We start from the raw sequence: 22,942 nt of genomic DNA on the forward strand, positions 1-22,942 counted from the left end.
GCCTCTTCAGCCATCTGTCGCAATGTATTCCACAAGTCACCACCCGTGGCTAAAGAAATTCCTCCTCATCTGTTTTAAATGGGTGCTCCTTTATTTTGATGCTGTCCCCTCAGGTCCTAGATGCCCCCACTACAGAAAACGTCCTCTCCACATGCACTCCATCTAGACCTTTCAATATTGGATAGGTTTCAATGAGATCCCCCCCTCATTCTTCAAAATTCCAGCGAGACATCAAACACTCTCCTTGTGTTAACCCTTTCATTACTGGAATCATTCTCGTGAGAAAGAAGATGTGTAAAAACGGCCTGAAGGATCATTGGGGACTCAAGTAACCCCAACCGCAAACTGTTCCAGCTGATACCATCCGGGAAACAGTACCACAGCTGAAAAGCCAGGACCAACAAGCCCCGGGACAGCTTCTTCCACCAGGCCATCAGACTGCTTAACTCATGCTGACACAACTGTATTTCTATGTTATATTGACTATCCTGTTGTACATGCTATTTAGTATAAATTACTATAAATTGCACATTTAGATGGAGACATAAAGACTTTTACTCATGTATATGAAGGATACAAGTAATTAAGTCAATTCAATTCTTCAATGCCAGCACATCCTTTCTTAGATAAGGGGTCCAAAACAGCAAGTGCTGTCTGACCAATGCCTTATAAAGCCTCAGCATTACATTCTCGCTTTTATATTCTCTGAGAATAAAGGGGTCCTTTTCTGGTCAGTGGCCAGTGACTCACTGTGTTCCACAAGGGTCAGTTTTGGAGCCATTTCTTTTCTTGTCATATGTCAATGATTTCAATGACGGAATTCATGACTTTGTGCCAGGTTCGAGGATAATACAAAGATAGATGGAGGGGCTGATAGTACCGAGGAAACAGGGGGAGTCTGCAGAAGGAATTAGACATATTAGGAGAATTAGGTATAGTGACAGATGGAATATAGTGAATGGTCATGGCCTTTGGTAGAAGGAATAAAAGCATGAGCCATTTTATAAACGGGGATAAAATTCAAAAGTCATAAGAGCAAAGGGACTTGGGAGTCCTCATGCTGGATTCCCTAAAGGTTAACTTGCAGGTTGAGTTGATTGTAAGGAAGGCAAGCATATTTTGAGAGGACTAGCACCCCAAAAACTCATCCTTAATAATATATTCCAATATATTCCCAACCTCCTAAATTAGGCTACCTGGTTTATAATTACCTTTCTTCCACCTCCCTCCCTTCTTAAAGAGTGGAGTGACATTTGCAATTTGCCAGTCCTCCAGATGTGGCTCAGTGAGGTTTGGGAATTTGTCCAGCAATTGAGTTAACTCACATGTGATGGTGCAGGCGCTTGACAGAGTTGTGGTGGGGGAACTTACTGAGGGAAAAAGATAACGATCCAAAGTCTTTCACATCCACAAACTAGCAGTTCTTAAGATCAACCAATGGTCCTTGGGCACCAGGAAATTTGCCCCGAGCAGAGCTCTAGCCACTTTAGCCAAAACAAAGTCCCATGTGTAATGTTGCCCACTGAAGCAGAGTGTCACTGTCATGTCCCACAAGCCAGGATCCTGTCGCCACTGGCGGTCTCCAGCAGGGTTCTGTCACTCTTTGCCTTCTCATCAATAGGTGATGCTGGCAGCGCATACTCACACATGGAACCCATGGTGCTCGCAGACCTCTGCTATTATGTTGAACTGGCACTGTCAAAGCTGCGAGGCGGTCAGCACTTCCTAGCGATCATACCGAAACGAGGATGGTAAAAACACAGACCTGGCACTGTCTGTTTGGAGGCCTTGCTGACCAGGCTTACTAAAATAGGGAAAGGAGGAGGAATTACGCACGTTTGCCTGCCTGAGTGGAGACTTTAGCAAGCTCCCTATAGTACTTCATGGGTGCATAGTGAGGGCTGTGCAAACTTGATCTGGCATTTGTTGCATCAAGACTTCTTTAAAAATAAAACAAGGATGGTGATTTCCCAGGAGAGACTTCAGCTCCGAAGGCCTCACACCCCTGAGGCCAGGCAAGGACAGCAACTATTTGGCGTACTCAGACACCAAAAGTTCAAAAGTCTGTAAAAGGTGAGTTTTCAGCAATCAGTATTTATCATGTTCAGAGAGTCAGACTCACTGTTCTCAGACAGTGAGTTGCTGAGTGACACTATCACACAGAAATACTTGGCGTTGTTGGCGGGGATTTCTCTCAGCGCGAATTGGGCCTCAGTTTGAACAAATCAAGCAACAGCATTTTGCTCCCAAAACTCCGGCAGTTTCAAAGCTACTGTATTGGCTGACATGTCTCAATAACCCTGGATTTGTCCTCGAGCATCAGGGTCACCAACAGGTTTTTACAAATAAAATGACATGTGGCATTTTATGTTTAAGAAAAGCTATAGCAACTCATTTACTGCATGCCAAACGCTGAACACAAAGCCTGGTAACAGAACCTCACATTATTATGTCATCACGTCAGACCAGCCTCTTGAAGTGAGCCCCAACTCAATGTCGATGGTTATGAATTACGTACATTTCCACCCATTGCACTACCCTACTCTACAAAATCCAGTCCAGAAGACCATTGTACAGCTACTGAAATCTCCAAAAACAATTCTTGATCATTGTATTCCATTCTGGTTTCATATACATTTATGATGTATTTAAATCTACTCGTGCACTTAATGGATTAAACTAATACTAACTACAGAATACTGAATTGCCTTTTTATATTTGACCAAAATCCTACTGACAAAAAAAGCACTATTACAATGCCAGCAACTCAAGCTTCATTCCAGCACTCTGTAAGGAGTCTGTATGTTCTCCTCGTGACCACCTGGGTTTTCCCGTTTCCTCCCACGCTCCAAAGCTGTGCAGGTAGGTCACATGGGTGTAATTGCGATGGCATAGGTTCATGGGCTGGAAGAGCCTATTACCTTGCTGTATCGCCAACATATAATAATCTGAAGGATTCATTAATCTCCCATTCTTACAAGAAATGAGATTGCATTAAGAATGAAGTTATATTATGGCTGTCAAATTATATTCAAGAGTACATATTTGTGGAACAACAACAAGGCATCCATTTCCCTATTACTGCACTAGTCACTTAGACCATTAGATGAGAAGAATGTGAAGAAAGAAGGATGAACAAACTCTGTAGTCCTTTGCCAAAATGTCATTTCAAAAGATTATGGCTAATCTCCTACCTCAGCAGCACTTATGTGCACTACCCCTACATTCCTGGATATGCTGATGTATCTAAAAATTAACTACAGCAAAACCTCTTCTAGTTAGACATCTGGTGCCCACAAGTCTCACCAGGGTTCTAATCCCCACGGTGCCTGGGATTCACTGGGGCCCTGTCCCCACCTCCCTAGGACCCAATTCGGAGGACCAGTTCTTTTTTTCATGTGACGTGGAAAGCTGCTTACAGAAAATTCCAGCACACTCTAGACATTGATAACGATGGACCAGCAGATTTTCCAGACTAATTGGATGTCCGGCACACTTTAATTCACATTTTATAATTAAGATGGCACACAATGGAATAACAATTTTTCAAAATACCTACAGCTATATTTGCACCGAGGCAAACATTCCCTGATGTGGAAAAAGTGGCTACTGCTTGTGTAAATTCTACTGAAGGCTTTCTATCTTCAAGGTCAAAGCCTGGAACATTGGTTCTGGTATCAGTCATGAGGTAATTTTGGATGCATTCCATGATCCATTTTTTACTTCTAGCTGAATAATGTAATTGTACCTTTCTATAATGACAAAGGTGCTTTTAAATGCTTGGTGAATAGGAAGGTTAGCAGTCTCCATGGCTTTTCTCCCTTTTCTGAAGATACTGAAATTCTTCACAAGAGTCATATAAGTAGCGTGGGCCAGCACTGGCAGCCATGCAAATGCAGTGGGGCTTAACAGTCCTCATCAGTGATGTCAACCTAGAATATGACACTTATGAGTTAGCTACAAAGCATGAAGTGGTGCAACCAGTTCATGGCGAGGAGTTTTCAAGATGGCTTCCCCAATGACATTCATCTACTTTCTAATTGCTAATTTGGTCATTAAGTCAGATGAGTACTTGGATTCCTCAACTTCGACTCCAGACCCCATGAAGGAAGTCTCGTAATATCAAGTTACACATGGATAACTACCAATTACTATACTTCCTCAACTGATAAAAATGTGTTTCCCCCCATGGTACACAACATTTGGAAGAAATAATGAACACAGTAAGAGTGAAAAATAAACTGTAGGAGGGGACTTCAATATCATTCACCCAGGATGGAGTAGTAGCACTGAGATGACCGCGTGAACAAGCATGAAGGCTAAACCTTGACCTTTTCCTCAGTAATCCATTTTGCAGGTTTAGCTACTTAAGACAGAGTCTGGTCTTTACACTGAAGAAACCCTCCATGTTGTGTGGCACTGTATTCTTACCAAAGAGATATACTCAGATCTGGACATCCATGAACCATTGTAGATGACCAGAGACAGCAACGTACACCACCACAATCTGTGATCTAGCAGATTCTTAACTCTGGCGTTGTGAACAAGCTTTGGATTAACCTTGATGCAGAACCTGGCTTGACCTAAAAATGAGATACTGCAAGGACGACATGCCAGCTAAACAGCAAAGACAGAATACACCAAACAGATCTAAGCAATCGCACAACCAATGAATCAGATCCATTATACTCAGTCATGAATGGTGGTGGACAATTAAATTACTTGTAGGAAGGGGCAGTTCCAAACTCTCTATCTACTATGGGGTCCAGCCAATGAATGCCAAAGACCAAGGTGAAGTATTTGCAATAAAAACCAGCCAAAAGTGCCAAATAACCACTTCATCTCAGCTTCCTTGTGAAATCACCACCATTGTAGCCCAAGAACAAGAGAAAAAGTGGCGCTGCAGTTATTTACCAAGGCTAGTCCTACACTTCCTAAACCCAAAATCTCTATCAAGCAGTAGGCTCCAAACAAATGCACTACCTATAAGTCACCTACCAAGCACAACTGGGAATATACTTTTTCTTCGAGATCGCTGGTCTAAATCTCCAAGTTCTCTACTCAACAATACCTTCAAGCAGCACAACAGAATTTTAATAGCATCTTCATCAAGGCAAATTAGAGATTGACAATAACTGTTGGTCTTACCAGTGATACCCATTTCCCGGCTTTATTTTCTTTAATGGTTAACAATATTTTTGAGAACTTAAGCCAGTTCATGAGATGCAAACATGATGAAAAATGAACTGAAGCCACAATGCTTACTACCATTTGGTAACAGCACAAGTAAAAAGACATGTTTAAGGAACTCACCTCCTGTTGCAGTAAATTCCATTCCTTTTCACTGACCATTCTGTATCCACTCGGTGCACTATCCACCACCTGCGTAAGACTAGACAGAAGAGAAGCAGTCTCTTCTTGTTCTGGCGTGAGTGCTGTAATTGCTTTTTCTTGATCTTTGGTCAATATGAAGGAACCAGACATCTGGAAAGAGCCAACTGAAACCGTATCAAAATTCTCAGAAACAGAGTCTGCTCCAACCAAAGGTCCAAAGTCCGACTCATCCAGATTTCCTGCAGATTTTGCTTTATGTCCGTTGCCCAAGCTCTTTGACTGCAAGGAGCCAGAGGTACCCAGACTGTCAGTGGACTGTACCCTTCTTAAGCCCTCACGAAATAACTCACTGTCTTGCTTAACAGCAGGACCTGCATGCGATGTTGACACATCAGAATCCAAGGAGTGTATTGACCCGTATATACTATTTCCACAAGGCTGGAAAAAAAAAAAGAAACAATTCATTTGAGAACACTAAAAATCATAGTTATTTCCAAACAAGGTTAAAGGCATCTTTTACTTTTCCACAATGCAAATTTGTGAACAGTGTATGCTGTTGGCCAGTAAATAATGCAGCTACGATACTCAACATACAGGGTACCATTGCGGCTCAGTGAGTTTCTTGCTTGAGTTAGAAGGTCGTGGGGTCAAAGACAAGGAAGAGGATACATCAATGCATTATTGATAGCATACTTCAAAAGCTTGTTTGTAGGGTTGCTTGCCAAGACTGAAGGTTAGGTCGTAAGTGTTTCGTCACTAGTTCAGTGCACAACTCAGTGTTGTTTCTGCCAAATGCTTGCTTTTATATTGCTCTGATTCGGTGTTCTGATTGGCTGTCGCGCTGGGTGCTACTCTCCGCAGGGTCGTAGCCAAACAGATAACTGACTGATCTCTGGCCTGTTTCTCTGGTTACAGGCTAACAGAGATCACTCAATCGTGCACTGATGATATCACTTTGACCATGACGAAACATAGGTGACCTAACCTCGACGAACAACCCTACAGAGAAGCAGCCAAACCAAGCTCTCAATCTTCTCTTTCATTTCATATATTAAGAGCATCAAAAAAAAGGAATTAGTCATTCTCTTAAAACCTGTACAGTTTATAAGTAAGGTCACTGATTCAGTTACTCGCCCACTTTCTTGCCCAATATCCATACCCCTCGATAAGCCTTATCAACCTCAGCCAGGAATATACCCAGCAGCTGAGAACCCACTGTCATCTGGAGTAAAATATCAAAGGCTTAAAATCTTCTGAATATAGAAGTTCTCACCACAACCTACATGGCAGACCCTTGATCTGGAGACTGTACTCATGATTCCAGGTACACTATTGCTGGATCAGACTGACGGCAATTATCTTGTCAATCTATAATTTCAGCCTCAGTTAGATCACCTCACATTCTTCAAAACTCCATCTTTAATTCATTCTATTTTAGTACAAGAAACCTAATAATCCTAGGAATCAAAATGATGAAATTCAAAGCACTTAAGATATGCAACATGTCAGACTGTATTCTTTGGAGGGGGGCAAAATGCTTTCTTTTTAATTTCAGGTTTCCACCATCTTTAGTTGCTTCATCCTCATTTGTACAGCTGAAGATGTTTTCTTTGGGATAAAATGTTAAGCCCAGACCCACAAGGTGATTGCCTATATTAGTTGCTACTGTTAGCACTTCGTTAATTCACGTTTATTCCTAAATTTCAAAACTTTGGTACATTGCTGTATTGTCAGCAGCACAAATGATCCCCTTCTACCTTCAGCAATTAATACGCCATTTTCAGCAGCAGCTGAAAAGCAGCAATTAGGAACTGTAAACAATCACGACATCTAACATATTCTGCCCTACTTCAAGACTGGGCTTGGCTGCAACTGTAGACCAGTGTCAGCTACTTTTGTGTAGTAGTAGCAAACCTGATCTCACATGATATTCAATATGGTTCTGATTATAATGGGTCAGATTGCACAGGGTCCTGCCTTCCGAATATCAATCCATGACAGATGTATACAGCCGGTTAAGATGGCCCTTGTACTTGAGTTTTTCCCAAACCTAGTGTGTTGGAAGTGGTAAATTAGCTTTTAACATATTCCCAGAGCCAGTACGTGGAACCCTCTGGTGACCTTTGGCCTAATTAATCATAGACACTTTTCTTCCTACCATCAGTAATTTCTACACGAGGCTCTGCATCCAAAGAACCCCATCACCTAGGCCATGCCATCTTCTAACAGGTCCTATTGGGCAACAAGTACAGAAGCCTGAAGTCCAACACCACTAGGTTCAAGAATGGCTACAGGTGCAAGAAAAAGTTTGTAAACCCTTTGCAATTACCTGGTTTCGGCATTAATTACTCATAAAATGTGGTCTGATCTTCAAAGTCACAAGAATAGACAAACACAATCTGCCTAAACTAATAATACACAAACCATTGCACTTCTCGTCAATACCGAGTACACTACTTAAGCAATCACAGATAGGTTAAAAAAAGTACATCAACCTCTGGGGTAATGTCTTCTGCAAAAGCTATTTAGAGTCAGATGTTCCAATCAATGAGATGAGATTTGAGGTGTGGGTTGCAGAGGTGCCCTGCCCAATAAAAAAGACACACAAAGTCAGGTTACTGACAAAGCCTGCTCTTCTCAAGAAAGATCTGTTTATGTGCACCATCCCTCAATCAAAACAACTTTCAGAGGATCTTAGAAGAAGAATTGTAGAGATGCATGAAGTTGGAAAAGGCAAAACAAAAGCATTTCTAAAGACCTGAGTGGCCATCAGTCCACAGTTAGAGAAATTGTCTACAAATAGAGGAAACTCAGTATTGTTGCTACTGTCCATAGGAGTGGGGGACCTACAAAGATCACACCAAGAGCACAATGAGCAATGCTGATGGAGGTGAAAAAGAACCCAAGGGTAACAGCAAAATATCTGCAGAAATTTCCAGAAATAGCGAAAATCTCTGTTCATGAGTCCACTATAAGAAAATCACTGAACAAGAATGGTGTTCATGGAAGGGACACAGCAGAGGAAACTCTGCTCTCCAAAAAAAAAATCACCACGGCTTGAGTTTTCAAAAGACCAAATGGATATTCCACAACACTTTTGAGACAATGTTCTGTGGACAGCTGAGACAAAAGTTGAACGTAGAACATAATAAATAGGAGCAGGAGTAGGCCAGCTGGCCCATCGCCTGCTCCACAATTCAATAAGATCATGGCCAATCTGGCCATGGACTCATCTCCACCTACCTGCCTTTTCCCCATAACCCATAATTCCCCTACTATTCAGAAATCTATACAACCTTGTCTTCAAATATATTTACCGAGGTAGCCTCCAATGCTTTATTGGGCAGAGAATTCCATAGATTCACCACTCTTTGGGAAAAGCAGCCCCTCCCCACCTCCATCCTAAATCTACTCCCCCAAATCTTGAGGCTATGTCCCCTAGTTCTAGTCTCACCTACCAGTAGAAACAACTTTCCTCCCTCTATCTAATCTATCCCTTTCATAATTCTACATGTTTCTATAACATCTCTCATTCTTCTGAATTCCAGCAACTACAGTCCCAGGCAACTCAATCTCTCCTCATAGTCTAACCCCCTCATCTCTGAAATCAACCTGGTGAACCTCCTCTGTGCTGTCTCCAAAGCCAGTATATCCTTCAAGTAAGGAGACCAGAACTGCACACAGTACTCCAGGTGCGGTCTCACCAGTACCCTGTATATTTGCAGCATGACCTCCCCGCTCTTAAATTCAATCCCTCCAGCAATGAAGGTCAATGCTCTATTTGCCTTCTTGATAGCCTGCTGCACTAGCAAATTAAACTTTTGTGCTTCATGCACAAGCTCTCCCAAGTCCCTCTGCACAGGAACATGCTGCAATTTTTTTTTACTATTTAAATAACCTGCTCTTTCATTTTTCCTTCCAAAGGGGATGACTTTGCATTTACCAACATTGTACTCCATCTGCCAGACCCTTGCCCACTCAATCAACCTATTGATATCTCTCTGCAGACTCTCCATATCTCCTGCACAATTTGCTTTTCCACTCAATTCAGTGTCATCGAACATAGATACACTACACTTGGTCCCCTCTTCCAGGTCGTTAACGTATATCGTGAACAGTTGCGGGTCCAGCACCGACCCCTACGGCACACCGCTCACCACTGACTGCCAACCAGAGTAACACCCATGTATCCCAACTCTTTGCTTTCTATTAGTTAACCAATCCTCTATCCATGCTAATACATCACCCTCAACTCTATGTAATCTTATCTTATGGATAAGTTTTATTGCAGTACCTTATAGAATGCCTTCTAGAAATCCAAGTAACAATATCCATCTGTTCCCCTCTATCCACTGTGCTCATTATATCTTCAAAGAACTCCAGTAAGTCTGCCAAACAGGACCTGCCTTTGCTGAATCCATGCTGCATCTGCCTGATGGATCCATTGCTTTTCAGATGCTTCGCTATTTCTTCTTTAATGATAGCTTCAAGCATTTTCCCAATTACAGACGTTAAACTAACCTGCCTTTTGCCTACATCCTTTTTTGAACGGTGGTGTGATATTCACTGTCTTCCAATTTGCCAGGACCTGCCCAGAGTCCAGAGAACTTTGGTCAATCATCACCAAAGGCTCTAGTGTAACTTCTGCTATTTCTTTCAGTATCCTGGGATGCATTCCATCAGGGGCAGGGGAGATCCATCTTCAGGCCCACAAGTCTGCTCAGCACTACCCCTTTAGTGATAGCTATTACATCAAGGTCCTCACCTCCCATCACATCCAACTTTTTTGGCAGAAATGCACAACGCTATGTTTGGAGGGAAAAGGGCACTGTAAACCAACAACATCAAGACCTCATCCTGACTGTGAAGCATGGTGGGACGAACATCATGTTGGATGATGCAATATGACAATGCTCCAAAATTGTTGTTTAAGAGAAGGCCAATCAATGTAGTGTCATTGACAAATTTAATTAGCAGGTTGGAGCTGTGGGTGGTGATACAGTCATGGGTGTACAGGGAGTAACCCAATTGAAATGTTGTGGCGTGACATGACAAGGGCTGTTTATGCAAGGTATCCCAGAAATATTGATGAAATAAAACAGTTTTGTATAGAGAAATGGTTTAAAATTCCTCTTCACCATTATGCAAATCTGATCAGCAGCTACGGGAAATGCTTGGTAGAGGTTATTGCTGCCAAAGGAGTTCCTACCAGTTGTTAAATACAAGGGTTCACATACTTTTTCCGGCCTGGACTGTGAATGATTAAACAATGTGTTCAATAAAGACATGAAAAGTACAATTGTTTGTGCGTTAGTAGTTTAGGCAGATTGCGTTGGTCTATTATTGTGACTTAGATGAAGATCAGACCACAGTAATTAATGCAGAAAACCAGGTAATTGCAAAGTGTTCACAAACTTTTCTTGCAACTGTACTTCCCTTCAAAATGGTTGTTGTGATGTACCTAGTGTGGTATTATAGCTGGTAGTGCTTATCACTCTCACTTTCAGCTTCCACCGCTGGCTCGCAGTCCTGCGAAAAAGAGAGCTGAATGTGCAAGTCGCTCCCTGATAGTACACAGCCTCTCCAACAGCAAACTTCATGTAGTGCCTCCTCGCTGGTGACACACAGAAACTGAACTCTTTCCGGACTCAGGCTGAACTACTGAAAGAGTGAGAAGACAAATGCAGTACAACATTCCCTTTGGAACTGTAGGCTAAAGGCAAGTATTATCAGACAAATTACTGGCATCACTGGAGTTTGAATAATAGTCTAGAAAATGTTCATAAGTTACAAAACTGACCTCTTCATCAGGTAAGGTGTGGAGAGATTTAACAGGAGATTCCACACGTGGCTGGGAGTTCACGACTGGTACTTCTTCCTCAGTCTCGGACTCTTTCTTCTCCTTGGCTTTGCTGAGGTTCCTCTGTTCATCTTCAGCCTGAAATAGATTTTTTATTCTAATTTCAGAACACATTTGCTCTCAGGGTGCTTTTAACAAGGTCCCAAAAAGTAGTAACCATTTTCCCTTACAATTTGTAATTTTGTTTAATGCAGTACCACTTTTACATTGAAGAACACAGTACAAGCCTCACAAAAGTAGCTGCCCTGGCACATTTCTGCACCTCTAAATGTGTTAAACTTTTGAACAGTTATTGTCATAAAAGCTCTGATTTCCTGTTCACATCAATGAAATGAAAGTTACAAAAGTTAGATTGTGTATTTAATATTTTAATACTTGAGTTATCGTGTGTGTGTGTGTGTGTGTGTGTGTGTGTGTGTGTTCGTGTTCATTTAAATCATTACAGGTTAATGTCAAAATATGTTAATTGCTATGTCATTACACTGCCACATGATACAAGCGGCCTCGTTTAAAAGTAAAGACGAAGCCAGACCCACATTCCCAGAATCTTGTTTTCTTTAGATTAATTTAAACAAAACATAACACTGTCACAGCCCAGCACACTGTCACAGCCCAGCACATAGAGACAGACATGATCTTTTTTTTAAACTCAGAAAACAGAATTCAGGGTTCATAAAGAGTACCAACCGGGTGATATTAATATATTTTAAAAAAGCAGAAATGCCTGGCTACGTCAAAAAAATCAAAGAGTTTGCTTACACAATGAGTAACTAGCTCATGTATACTGAGCTATTGGAACAGTATTTTGAAGCAAATGCAATAGCTAATGAGAAGCGACTGCCAGTTTTGCTGAGTGCCTAAGGTTTAAAGGCATACAGTTTGTTTTGAAGTTTAACTGCTCCAAACAAATCATAAGAAATTAGCTTTCCTGATATTGTCAAACTAATGCAGGAACACTTATCAGAAAGCTTTAGGTTTCATAAGTGGAATCAAAAAGAAGGGGAGTCCTTTTCAGTGTACATGGCTGAATTGAAGGGATTGTCTGAGCGTTGTCAGTTTGGTAATGGTCTTAATGATACAGTGAGAAATCGCTTACTTTGCAAAGCCTTACAAGAAAGCATTCAAAACACCTAACTGAAGCATAGCTTACATTCAAATAAGCAGTGGAAATCTCTGTTTCAATGGAAGCCACAAAGACACAATTGAGTTAGTCAAGAATGAAAGTGAGTGTGAACAAAGCTGCATCATCTACAAAAAAACTAGCCTTGCCGAACAAATTGTGTTATTGTTGCGGCAGGAACTCACGCTCACCAAACAAATGCAGATTTAAAGGGCAAAATTGTATGTCTCCTACTTTGTTGCATTTTCTACAAACAGCATGGCGGGCAGACAAAAATAAATGGACTACACAGAAAACAAGTTGCAGTTTAAAAGAGTACGAATCTGCATGCTATTGATGAAAAATATGATTTTAATGAGCGATACATGATCGAGTAGCCTTGAGATTTACAATATGAAAGCTAACAAAAGTCAAGCAATATGACTTACATCAGAAGTGAACAGAAAATTAAATTAGAATTGGACACTGGTTCGGCTATTTCAGTGATTCCACAAAATGAGTCTGGCAGCTCATAGATACTGAACTGAAGCATGCAGATATCCAACTAAAAAGCTACACTGGAGAAAAGATAACTCCTATGGGAACGACATATGTAACAGTGAATTAAACCAACCAACAAGCCACATTGAGCTGGTATGTGGTAAAAACAGGAGGACCAGCATTGTGGAGGCATGATTGGCTGAGACAACTACAACTTGATGGGGGATCCATTCACAATTTGCATGCCACACGCCCTGCAATGAAGCCAACCAGAATTGAATTAAGAAATGTACTGGATGATGCATCAACTGTCTCCATGCCAAATACCATGAACCGTTCCCCAACCAAGGACAAACAGGAAAGACATTTTGGGCTAAACCGATCAAAAGGATGTACTAGCAAACACAACAAACCACAGATCAGTGGTTTTAACCTTGGTGGTGGAACAAGTTTTAGAAACAAAGATTAAAAATACGATTAGTGGTCACTCAGATAAATCTGGATTTTAAAAAATGAGCACACATCTGCTACAGGAAAGCAGCACTTTAAGTTAATAGTGCTTTCTTCAATAAGCAAAGAGTGGATGGGGGAATATGGATGATGCACATAGACTTCAAAAGCAAATTGATAAAGTGCCACACAACAGGACTGTTATCAAGATTGAAGCCCATTAATAAAAGGGGGTGAACCAACATGGATGGAAAATTGGGTGAGTTTTGGAAAGGTTGAGCATCAAGTCTCTGGGCGTCAGTACCTCAGAGGTTCAGTACTGAGCCCAACATATTGATGCAATCACAAAGGAGACAGCTCTACTTTTTAAAAAGGAGTTTTGAGGAGATTTAGTATGTCAAAGATTGTTGCAAATTTCTACAGATGTATGGAGGAGAGTTTTCTGACTGGTTGCATCACAGCCTGGTATGAACCTTCCAAAGCACAGGAATGCAAGAGGCTGCAGAGGCTGTAGTCTCAGCCAGCTCCATCATAGGTACAACCAACTACAGGAGTGAGACCTCCTTAGGAAAACTGAGGTGGAGAGGGTCAGCAGCTTTCAATCCTTGGCATTAATAGAGTATCTGTCCTATATCCAGCACGTCACCACAAAGAGCATACAACAGGACATCAACTTTCTTGGAAGCTTGTGTAGATTCAGCATATCACCAAAAACTACAGCAAAAGTTACAGAAAGTTACAGCCCAGCCCATCACAGGCAAAGCCATTAAGTACATTTACATGGTGTGCTGCCACAAGAAAGCAGTACCCAAAGACCCCAACCATCCAGGCTATAACCTCTTTGTGAAACTACCATCGAACAAGAGGTACAGAAGCCTTAGGTCCCACATCACCAGATTCAGGAAGTTATTATCCTACAACCATCAAGCTCCTGAATTGGCATGGATAAGTTCAATCACCACTACTCTGAATTGATTCTCCAACCTACAGCCTCACTTTCAAGGACTCTTTACACCTTATGTTCTTAGTATTTTTATTTACACAGTTGTCATCTTTTGCACTTTAATTGGCTGTCAGCCTTTATCTTGTTTATGTATAGTTTTTAATAAAACTCTAATGCAATTTCTTCCTGTAAGTGTTTGCAAGAAGATGAATCTTGAGGAAGTTAGTATATGGAAGCATATATATACTTTGACAATAAATTTACTTCAAACCCTCCCAAACATCGAGGACATCTTCAAAGAGCTGCACACATCACTAAGAATCCTTTGGTACAGGAGGCTGAAGATGCACACTTAATGATTCAGAAACAGACTGATTTTTAAACAGTCCATGAACACTGTCACATTATTCCTCTGTTTGCATTATTTATATTGTATTGCAAATTATTGTCATTATTAATTTTATATCTTTGCACTGAACTGCTGCTACAAAAATCACAAATTTTATGTCACAAATCAGTGATAATAAATCTCATTTGGACTCTGAATTTCCTGAGTGATGTTTTTAAATTAAATTTATTCATTTTTCAGGACCTGATGAACACTGGCAAGATCAATAGTTATTGTCCATTCCTATCTAGTCTTGGACCAAGTAGTGTACAAGGCTAGTAATTAAGAGTCAACCATTTTAGTAAGCCTGGGCCATACAAAAGTCAAACAGTGGTAACTTTCCTCAGGAATAACTGAACCAGACAGATTTTCACAAATAGTAGCTTTGTGGCTAGAAGTAATAATTACCAGATAATGAATCAGACTTAAATTCCACCTCTGTCACAAGACTTTCTGTTTCTGCGAAGGCATTCATAAACACAAAGGATATCATTGGTGGAATGATGAGGGAGGAGATCCAGTGGACAAAATGTGAGGATAGTAAGTAGATGCAACTGGGAGAGAATATGGGAAAAGAACAAAACTGGGAGGACTGGAGGTGGATTCGAAAGAGAGGAGAACATAGTGGGTAAGACCACCTGAAACTGGAAAAGTCAATGTTCATAGACTGGGTTGTAGACAGAATAACTTGCTACTACAGCTACGTGCCCTTACTCAGAAAAAGGACACCTCATATTCTAACTGGGCGTGTCAAAAACCAGGCAAAGAATGATAGGCAAAATAACTAAAAGTAAACGAAGAACTTGCAATGTTGGGTCAGGAATGCACTGCCAAAGGCAGATTCAATGAGCTTGTACATTCTCCCCCATGACAGGTTTGCATGTTTCACATAGGTTGATTGGTCACATGGATGATAATTGGACAGTGAAGTCTTGTTGGGCTGAAAGGGCCTGTTACTGTACTGTATCTCTAAATTAAATTAAGTTGAATTAAAACAAAAGGACCTTGGCAATTGTGGAGATGACTTACAGCAGACTGAAATGCTTGAGTGTACAGACATTAAGAAAGAGGATGTGCAGGAGCTTTTGAAAGGTATTAAGTTGGATAAGTTGCTGGGACCAGACGAAATATACCCCAGACTACCATGGGAAGCAAGAGAGGAGATTGCTGAGCCTCTGGCGATGATCTTTGTATCAATAGGGACGGGAGAAGTACCAAAGGATTGGAAGGTTGCAAACGTTATTCCCTTATTCAAGAAAGGGCGTAGCAATAACCCAAGAAATTATAGACCAGTCAGTCTTACTTCAGTGGTGGGTAAGATGTTGGAGAAGATCCTGAGAGGCAGGATTTATGAGCATTTGGACAGACACAATCTGATTAGAGATAGTCAGCATGGCTTTGTCAAGGGCAGGTCGTGCCTTACGAAATCATGAAGTAATGTTACAGCTATACAAGACTTTAGTTAGACCCCAGTAGGAGTACTCTATTCAGTTCTGGTCACCTCATTACAGGATGGATGTGGATATTTTAGAAAGGGTGCAGAAGAGGTTTACAAGGATGTTGCCTGGAATTGAGAGCATTCCTTATGAGAATAGGTTGAGTGAACTTGGCCTTTTCTCCTTGGAGTGACGGAGGATGAGAGGTGACCTGATAGAGGTGTTTAAGATGATGAGAGGCATTGATCATATGGATAGCCAGAGGCTATTTCCCGGGACTCAAACGGCTAACACGAGGGGGCATAGTTTTAAGGTGCTTGGAAGTAGGTACAAGAGGGATGTCAGAGGCAAGTTTCTCGCACAGAGAATGGTGGGTGCATGGAATGCACTGTCAGCGAAGGTGGTAGAGGCGGATACATTAAGGTCTTTTAAGAGACTCTATTAAGGTACTGTATATGGAACTTAGAAAAATAGAGGGCTATCCAGTAGGAAAATTGTAGGCAGCTTCTAGTTTAGGTTACACGGTCAGCACCATACTGTGAGCCGAAGGGCCTGTAATGTGCTGAAGATTTCTATGCAGATCAAAGTACCAAATAATTTTATACCAAGCAAATTTGTGCAGCAGCATTAGGCACAGTAACTCCATATATTTTAAAACGGATATGAAGTTCTTTAGGAATGATCCATTAATTAAGGTTTTAAATTGGGGCAAAGCCAAATTTATTAACATTGGGAGAGAGTGGTACACACAACATGGTATACATCGGCACAGTAAGAAACATTCAAAGGAGAAATAGCAAGAGTTCTAAGGTCAAGATGTTCCTTTAAGGGTAAAATCTGGGGGTAATAAGTATAGGCAATCCTGAATATCAAGGGACATTGAGAGATAGATAAAGAGAAAAGAAAGCATATTAGGGGTACAGACCTTTTCTACTCTAGAAATGCCTGCTGGAGTAGAAAAATTAGAGAGGGAAATACTTAAAAAGAGGAAATTGGGAAGGCAGAGTCACCACAAGAAATCACTAGCAGATGCCAGCAATACAAAGGCATTCCAAAAGTAAACAAAAGAATTAAGGTCCATTAAGACAAGTAATTATGGGTGGAGCCAGATGATTTAGATGAGGTTCTAAATGAATATTTTTCATTGGCATTCACTAAGGAAATAGACTTGCAAATGGATAATTCAGTGAAAGGGTAGATAAAAGTCTACTGCAAGTCTCCATAAATAAGACTATAAGACCTTAAGACATCGGAGCAGAATTAAGCCATTTGGGCCATTGAGTCTGCTCCGCCATTTGATCATGGATGATCCATTTTCCTCTCAACCCCATTCTCCTGCCTTCTCTCCATAACCTTTCTCACCCTGACTTCACAAGAATCTATCAACCTCTGCCTTAAATACACCCAATGACCTGGCCTCTAAAGCCACCTGTGGCAACTATTTCCACAGATTCACCACAATCTGGCTACAGAAATTTCTCCTCATCCAAATAATTGACTATAAGTAAAAGGCAGTCCTAACATCGAATCCCACGGAACACCACTAGCCTCCGGCTGCCAATTAGAAAAGGCTCCTTTTATTCCCACTCTATCCCTCCTGCCCAGCAGCCAATGCTCAATTCATGCAAGTAACTTTCCTGTAATACCATGGGCTCTCATCTTGCTAAGCAGCCTCATTTGTGACACCTTGTCAAAGGCCTTCTGAAAACCTAAATACATAACATACATCACTTCTCTTCTGTCTATTCTGCTGGTTACTTCTTCAAAGAATTCCAACAGAATTGTCAGGTAAGATTTTCCCTTAAGGGAACCATGCTGACTTTGACCTATTTTGACCACTGCTACTCTCCCTTCCGCAACGCTTACGAAGTGCTTCTCCATCCACCGCTTGGGAAGTCTGATCATTCCTCCATCCTGCCTCTGCCCGTATACAGGCAGAAGCCGAAACAAGAGGCAGCCATTGTTAAAACTGTCCTCTGTTGGTCCAACCCGTCTCCATGCTACAGAACTGCTTTGACAACGTCAACTGGAATATCTTTTGTGATGAGGATGTCTCTGAGTTCACGGAAGGGATCACAAGCTTCACCCAGAAGTGCATCGAGGGTGCTGCCCCCCAAAAATTGGTCATGGTCTATCGAAACCAGAAACCCTGGATCAACAATTCTGTGCGTAATGCATGAGACAGAACTGTCGCCGCCGGTAACCACCAGGAACTCAAGAAATGCAGCTAAGTCATCAAGGCAGCGAAATGGCAATACAAGGACAAGAGCCAGACTCAACTCTCCACCAACAACACACACAGTTTATGGTAAGGTCTGCACACCATCACAGACTTCAAAGCTAAATGCAGCGTTGCTGCCTCTCTCCCAGATGAGTTAAATCCTTTTTACGCTCAGTTTGACTTCACCAACACCGAGCCCCTGAGGACAGCCGGCACTGCGACCTGCACCTTGGTGATCTCTGAGGCTGAAGTACACAGGTATTTCCAATGAGTGGACAGCTGCAAGGCTACTGGAACAGACGGCATCCCAGGGTGGTTACTCAGGATATGTGCGACACAACTGGAAGTGTGTTTACAGACATTTTTAATCTCTCCCTCTCCCAGTGTAGAGTGCCCTTCTGCTTCAAAACATTCACCATTGTCCCTGTTCCCTGTACCTAAAAAGACCAAGGTAACATGTCTGAATGATCTATGTCCTGTCACACTCACCTCAATAATAAGCAAATGCTTTGAGGTGCTGTTCAAGGACTATATCTGCAGCGCACTACCACCCACACTGGACACCCTACAATTCGCCTACCAACACAACCTATCGACAGATGACGCAATAGCCACAGCTGTACACACCGTCCTTACACACCTGGAGAAGAGGGATGCTCTGTGAGAATGCTGTTCTTAAGACTACAGTTCAGCATTCAACACCATAATTCCCTCCAGGCTTGACAAGAAGCTCAGAGACCTCAGCCTTCACCCTGCCTTGTGTGGCTGGACCCTGGACTTCCTGTCAGATTGCTGGCAGGTGGTGAGAGTGGGCTCCCTCACCTCTGCCTCTGTGACCCTCAACACAGGAGCCCCTCAGGGCTGTGTCCTAAGCTCCCTCCCTTACTCTCTGTATACCCATGACTGTGTCACCACCCATAGCTCCAATCTGCTAATTAAACTCGCAGATGATACTACACTGATTGGCCTAATCTCAAATAATAATGAGGCAGCCTACAGAGAAGTCATCACCCTTACACAGTGGTGTCAAGAAAACCACCACTCCATCATGTCACAAAAATAAAGGAGCTGGTTGTGGACTACAGGAGGAACGGTGACAGGCTCACCCTTGTTGACATCAATGGATCTGGGATTGAGAAGGTAAACAGCTTCAAGTTCCTTGGTATACACATCACCGAGGACCTCATTTGGTCTGTACATACCAGCTGTGTGGTGAAAAATACACAACAGCTCCTCTTTCACCTCAGACGGTTGAGCCCCCAAATCCCAAGGACTTTCTACAGGGTCACAATTGAGAGCATCCTGACTGGCTGTATCACTGCCTGATACGGGAACTATACTTCCCTCGACTGCAGGACACTGCAGAGAGTGGTGTGGACAGCCCAGTGCATCTGTGGATGTGAATTTCCTACTGTCCAGGACACTTCCACCGACAGGTGCGTAAAAAGGACCCAAGGATCATTGGGGACCCGAGTCACCCAACCACAAGCTGTTCCAGCTGCTACCATCCGGGAAACAGTACCACAGCATTAAAGCCAGGAGCAACAAGCTCCAGGACAGCTTCTTCCACCAGGCCATCAGACTGATTAATTCAAGCTGACACAACTGTATTTATAAGCTATATCGACTGTACAGCTATACATCTTATTGTACATACTATTTATTACAAATTACTATAACTTGCACATTACATATTCAGATGGAGAAGTAACAAAGATTTTCATTCCTCATGTATGTGGAAGATGTAAGAAATTAAGTCAATTCAATTTTATCATGTGTCTCCAACTACTCCAAAACTTCATCCTTAATTATCATTTCCAACATCTTTCCAACCATTGGGGTTAGGCTGACTAGCCTATAATTTTGTTTCTTCTGCCTCTCTCCCTTCTTGAAAAGTAGAGTGACATTTGAAATTTTCCAGTTCTCCAGAACCATGCCAGAATCCAGTGAAAGATCACTATGAATGCCTCCACAATCTCTTCAGCTACCTCTTTCAGAACCCTGGGTTGTAGTCCATCTGGTCCAATTGACTTCAGACCTTTCAGCTTCTCAACAGATCTCCCTAGTAATAACAACTGCACTCACTTCTGCCCTTGACACTCTCAAGCTTCCAGCATACCTCTGGTGTCTTCCACAATGAAGACCAATGCAAGATACTTACTCAGTTCATCCGCCATTTCCTGTCCCCCAGTACCTCTCCAACATAATTGTCTAGTGATTCGATATCCACTCTTGCCTCTTTATAGATCTGAAAATACTTTTGTATCCTCTGACATCTAGCTAGCCTACATTTATATTTCATCTTTTCCCTACTTATGGCCTTTTAAATTGCCTTCTGCTGGTTTCTAAAAGCTTCCCAATCCTCTAACTTCATGCTAATTTTTTTTTAAGATTATGAGGACACTCAGTCCTCGTTTATTGTCATTTAGAAATGCATACATTAAGAAATGATACAATGTTCCTCCAGAGTGATATCACAAAAAAGAACAGGACAAACCAAAGACTAACACTGACAAGACCACATAATTATAACATATGGTTACAGCAGTGCAAAGCAATATCATAATTTGATAAAGAGCAGACCATGGGCATGGTAAACAAAAAAGTTCCGATCAACTCCTGATACTCCCGATAATCCTGACAGCAGGTGGCAAAGGGGAGAAACTCTCCCTGCCATAAACCTCCAGGCGCCGACAACTGCTGATGCATTGGAAGTACCTGACCACAGTCAACTCTGAGTCCGTCTGAAAACTTCGAGCCTCCGACCAACCCTTCCGATACAGCCTCCCAAGCACCATCCTCTGCCGAGCGCTTCGACCCTGCCCTGGCCGCCGAGCAACAAGCAGAGCCGAGGACTCGCGGCCTTCCCCTCCAGAGATTCTGGATCACACAGTAGCAGCGGCAGCGAAGAAGGCATTTCAGAAGTTTCTCCAGATGATCCTCCGTACTCTCACGTCTGTGTCCATCAAATCAGGATTGTGCATGACACACTACTTGACAGATAACAGATATCATTCACCAGAGAGGGCGCTGCATCGCACTGCCATCTTCTCCTCCTCTATTATGTGCTTTTGCTCTATTATCTATCTTTTGCTTTTATGTTGGCTTTGACTTCCCTTGTCAGCCATGGTTGTGTCATCTTGCCTTTGGAATACTACTACTTCTTTGGGACGTATCTATCCTGCACTTGTGAATTACTCCCAGAAACTCCAGTCATTACTGCTCTGCTGTCATCCCTGCTAGTGTCCCCTTCCAATCACTCTGGCCAGCTCCACCCTCATGCTTCTGTAATTACTTTTACTCTACTCTAATACTGATACATTTAGTTTCTCCCTCTCAAATTGCAGGGCGAGTGTTATCATATTATGATCACTGCCTCTTAAAAGTTGTTTTACTTTAAGTTCCCTAATCAAATCAGTTCATTGCATAACAGCCAATCCAGAATAGCTGATACCCGAGTGGGCTCAACCACAAGCTGCTCTAAAAAGGCATCTCATAGACATTCTACAAATTTTCTCTTGGAATCCGAAAATCAGTACCAACCTGATTGTCCCCAATCTATCTGCATATGGAGATCCCCTATGACTATCATAATATTGACCTTCTGTCATGCATTTTTTTTTTATCTCCCACTAATTTATAGCCCAGATGTTGGGTACTGTTTGGAGGCCTGCAACTCCCATCAGGATCTTTTTATCCTTGCAGTTCCTGAGGTCTACCCATGATTCTACGTCTTCCAATCCTGTCAGCTCTTTCCAAGGATTTGATTCCATTTTTTAAAAAATTAACAGTGCCACTCCAACCCCTCTGCATACCTGCCCGTCCTTTCAATACAATGTGCATCCTTACATGTTATGCCCCCAACTATAATCTTCTTTCAGCCAGAACACAGTGATGCTCACAACTTCATATCTGCCAATCTCTAACTGTGATATAGGTTCATCTACCTTATTCCATACACTATGTGCCTTCAGTCTCGTATTCATCACCCTTCTCAATTTTGTCCCCCATTACACTGCAAATCACCCCACTGACTGCAATGTTGCCCTATTGTCTGCCTATCCTTCCATATAGTCTCACTGCACACCTCCTCTGCTTGCATACCAACTGCCTCATCTTCATCCTTCACTCACACTCAGGATTAATATGTCATGAAATTTGTTGTCTTTGCAGCAGTACAGTACAAAACATAATAGATGAAAAATGTGAATTACAGAAAGTACATATACAGTGGCATGCAAAAGTTTGGGCACCCCTGGTCAAAATTTGTTACTGTGAACAGCTAAGCGAGTAAAAGATGAACTGATTTCCAAAAGGCATAAAGTTAAAGAAGACACATTTCTTTAATATCTTAACCAAGATTACCTTTTTTATTTCCATCTTTTACAGTTTCAAAATAACAAAAAAGGAAAAGGGCCCAAACCAAAAGTTTGGACACCCTGCATGGCAGTACTTAATAACACCCCCTTTGGCAAGTATCACAGCTTGTAAACGCTTTTTGTAGCCAGCTAAGAGTCTTTCAATTCTTGCTTGGGGGATTTTCGCCCATTCTTCCTTGCATAAGACTTCTAGTTCTGTGAGATTCTTGGGCTGTCTTGCATGCACTGCTCTTTTGAGGTCGATCCACAGATTCTCAATGATGTTTAGATCAGGGGACTGTGAAGGCCATGGCAAAACTTTCAGCTTGTGCCTCTTGAGGTAGTCCATTGT

General features: G+C 41.9%; 1 protein-coding gene across 3 annotated transcripts in view; it reads right to left on the reverse strand.

Moving 5' to 3' along the window:
• rabep1 (rabaptin, RAB GTPase binding effector protein 1) overlaps positions 1-22,942 on the reverse strand; it is a 129,929-nt gene that overhangs the window by 58,230 nt on the left and 48,757 nt on the right. For all 3 annotated transcript variants that reach the window (XM_072242926.1, XM_072242927.1, XM_072242925.1), the window contains exons 8-9: positions 11,135-11,272; positions 5,314-5,772 (exon numbers count right to left, since the gene is read on the reverse strand). In XM_072242926.1, coding sequence (XP_072099027.1) covers positions 5,314-5,772; positions 11,135-11,272 — 597 coding nt within the window. The remainder of the gene's footprint in view (positions 1-5,313; positions 5,773-11,134; positions 11,273-22,942) is intronic.

Source organism: Mobula birostris, chromosome 25, assembly GCF_030028105.1.
Source record: "Mobula birostris isolate sMobBir1 chromosome 25, sMobBir1.hap1, whole genome shotgun sequence".
Taxonomy (NCBI): domain Eukaryota; kingdom Metazoa; phylum Chordata; class Chondrichthyes; order Myliobatiformes; family Myliobatidae; genus Mobula; species Mobula birostris.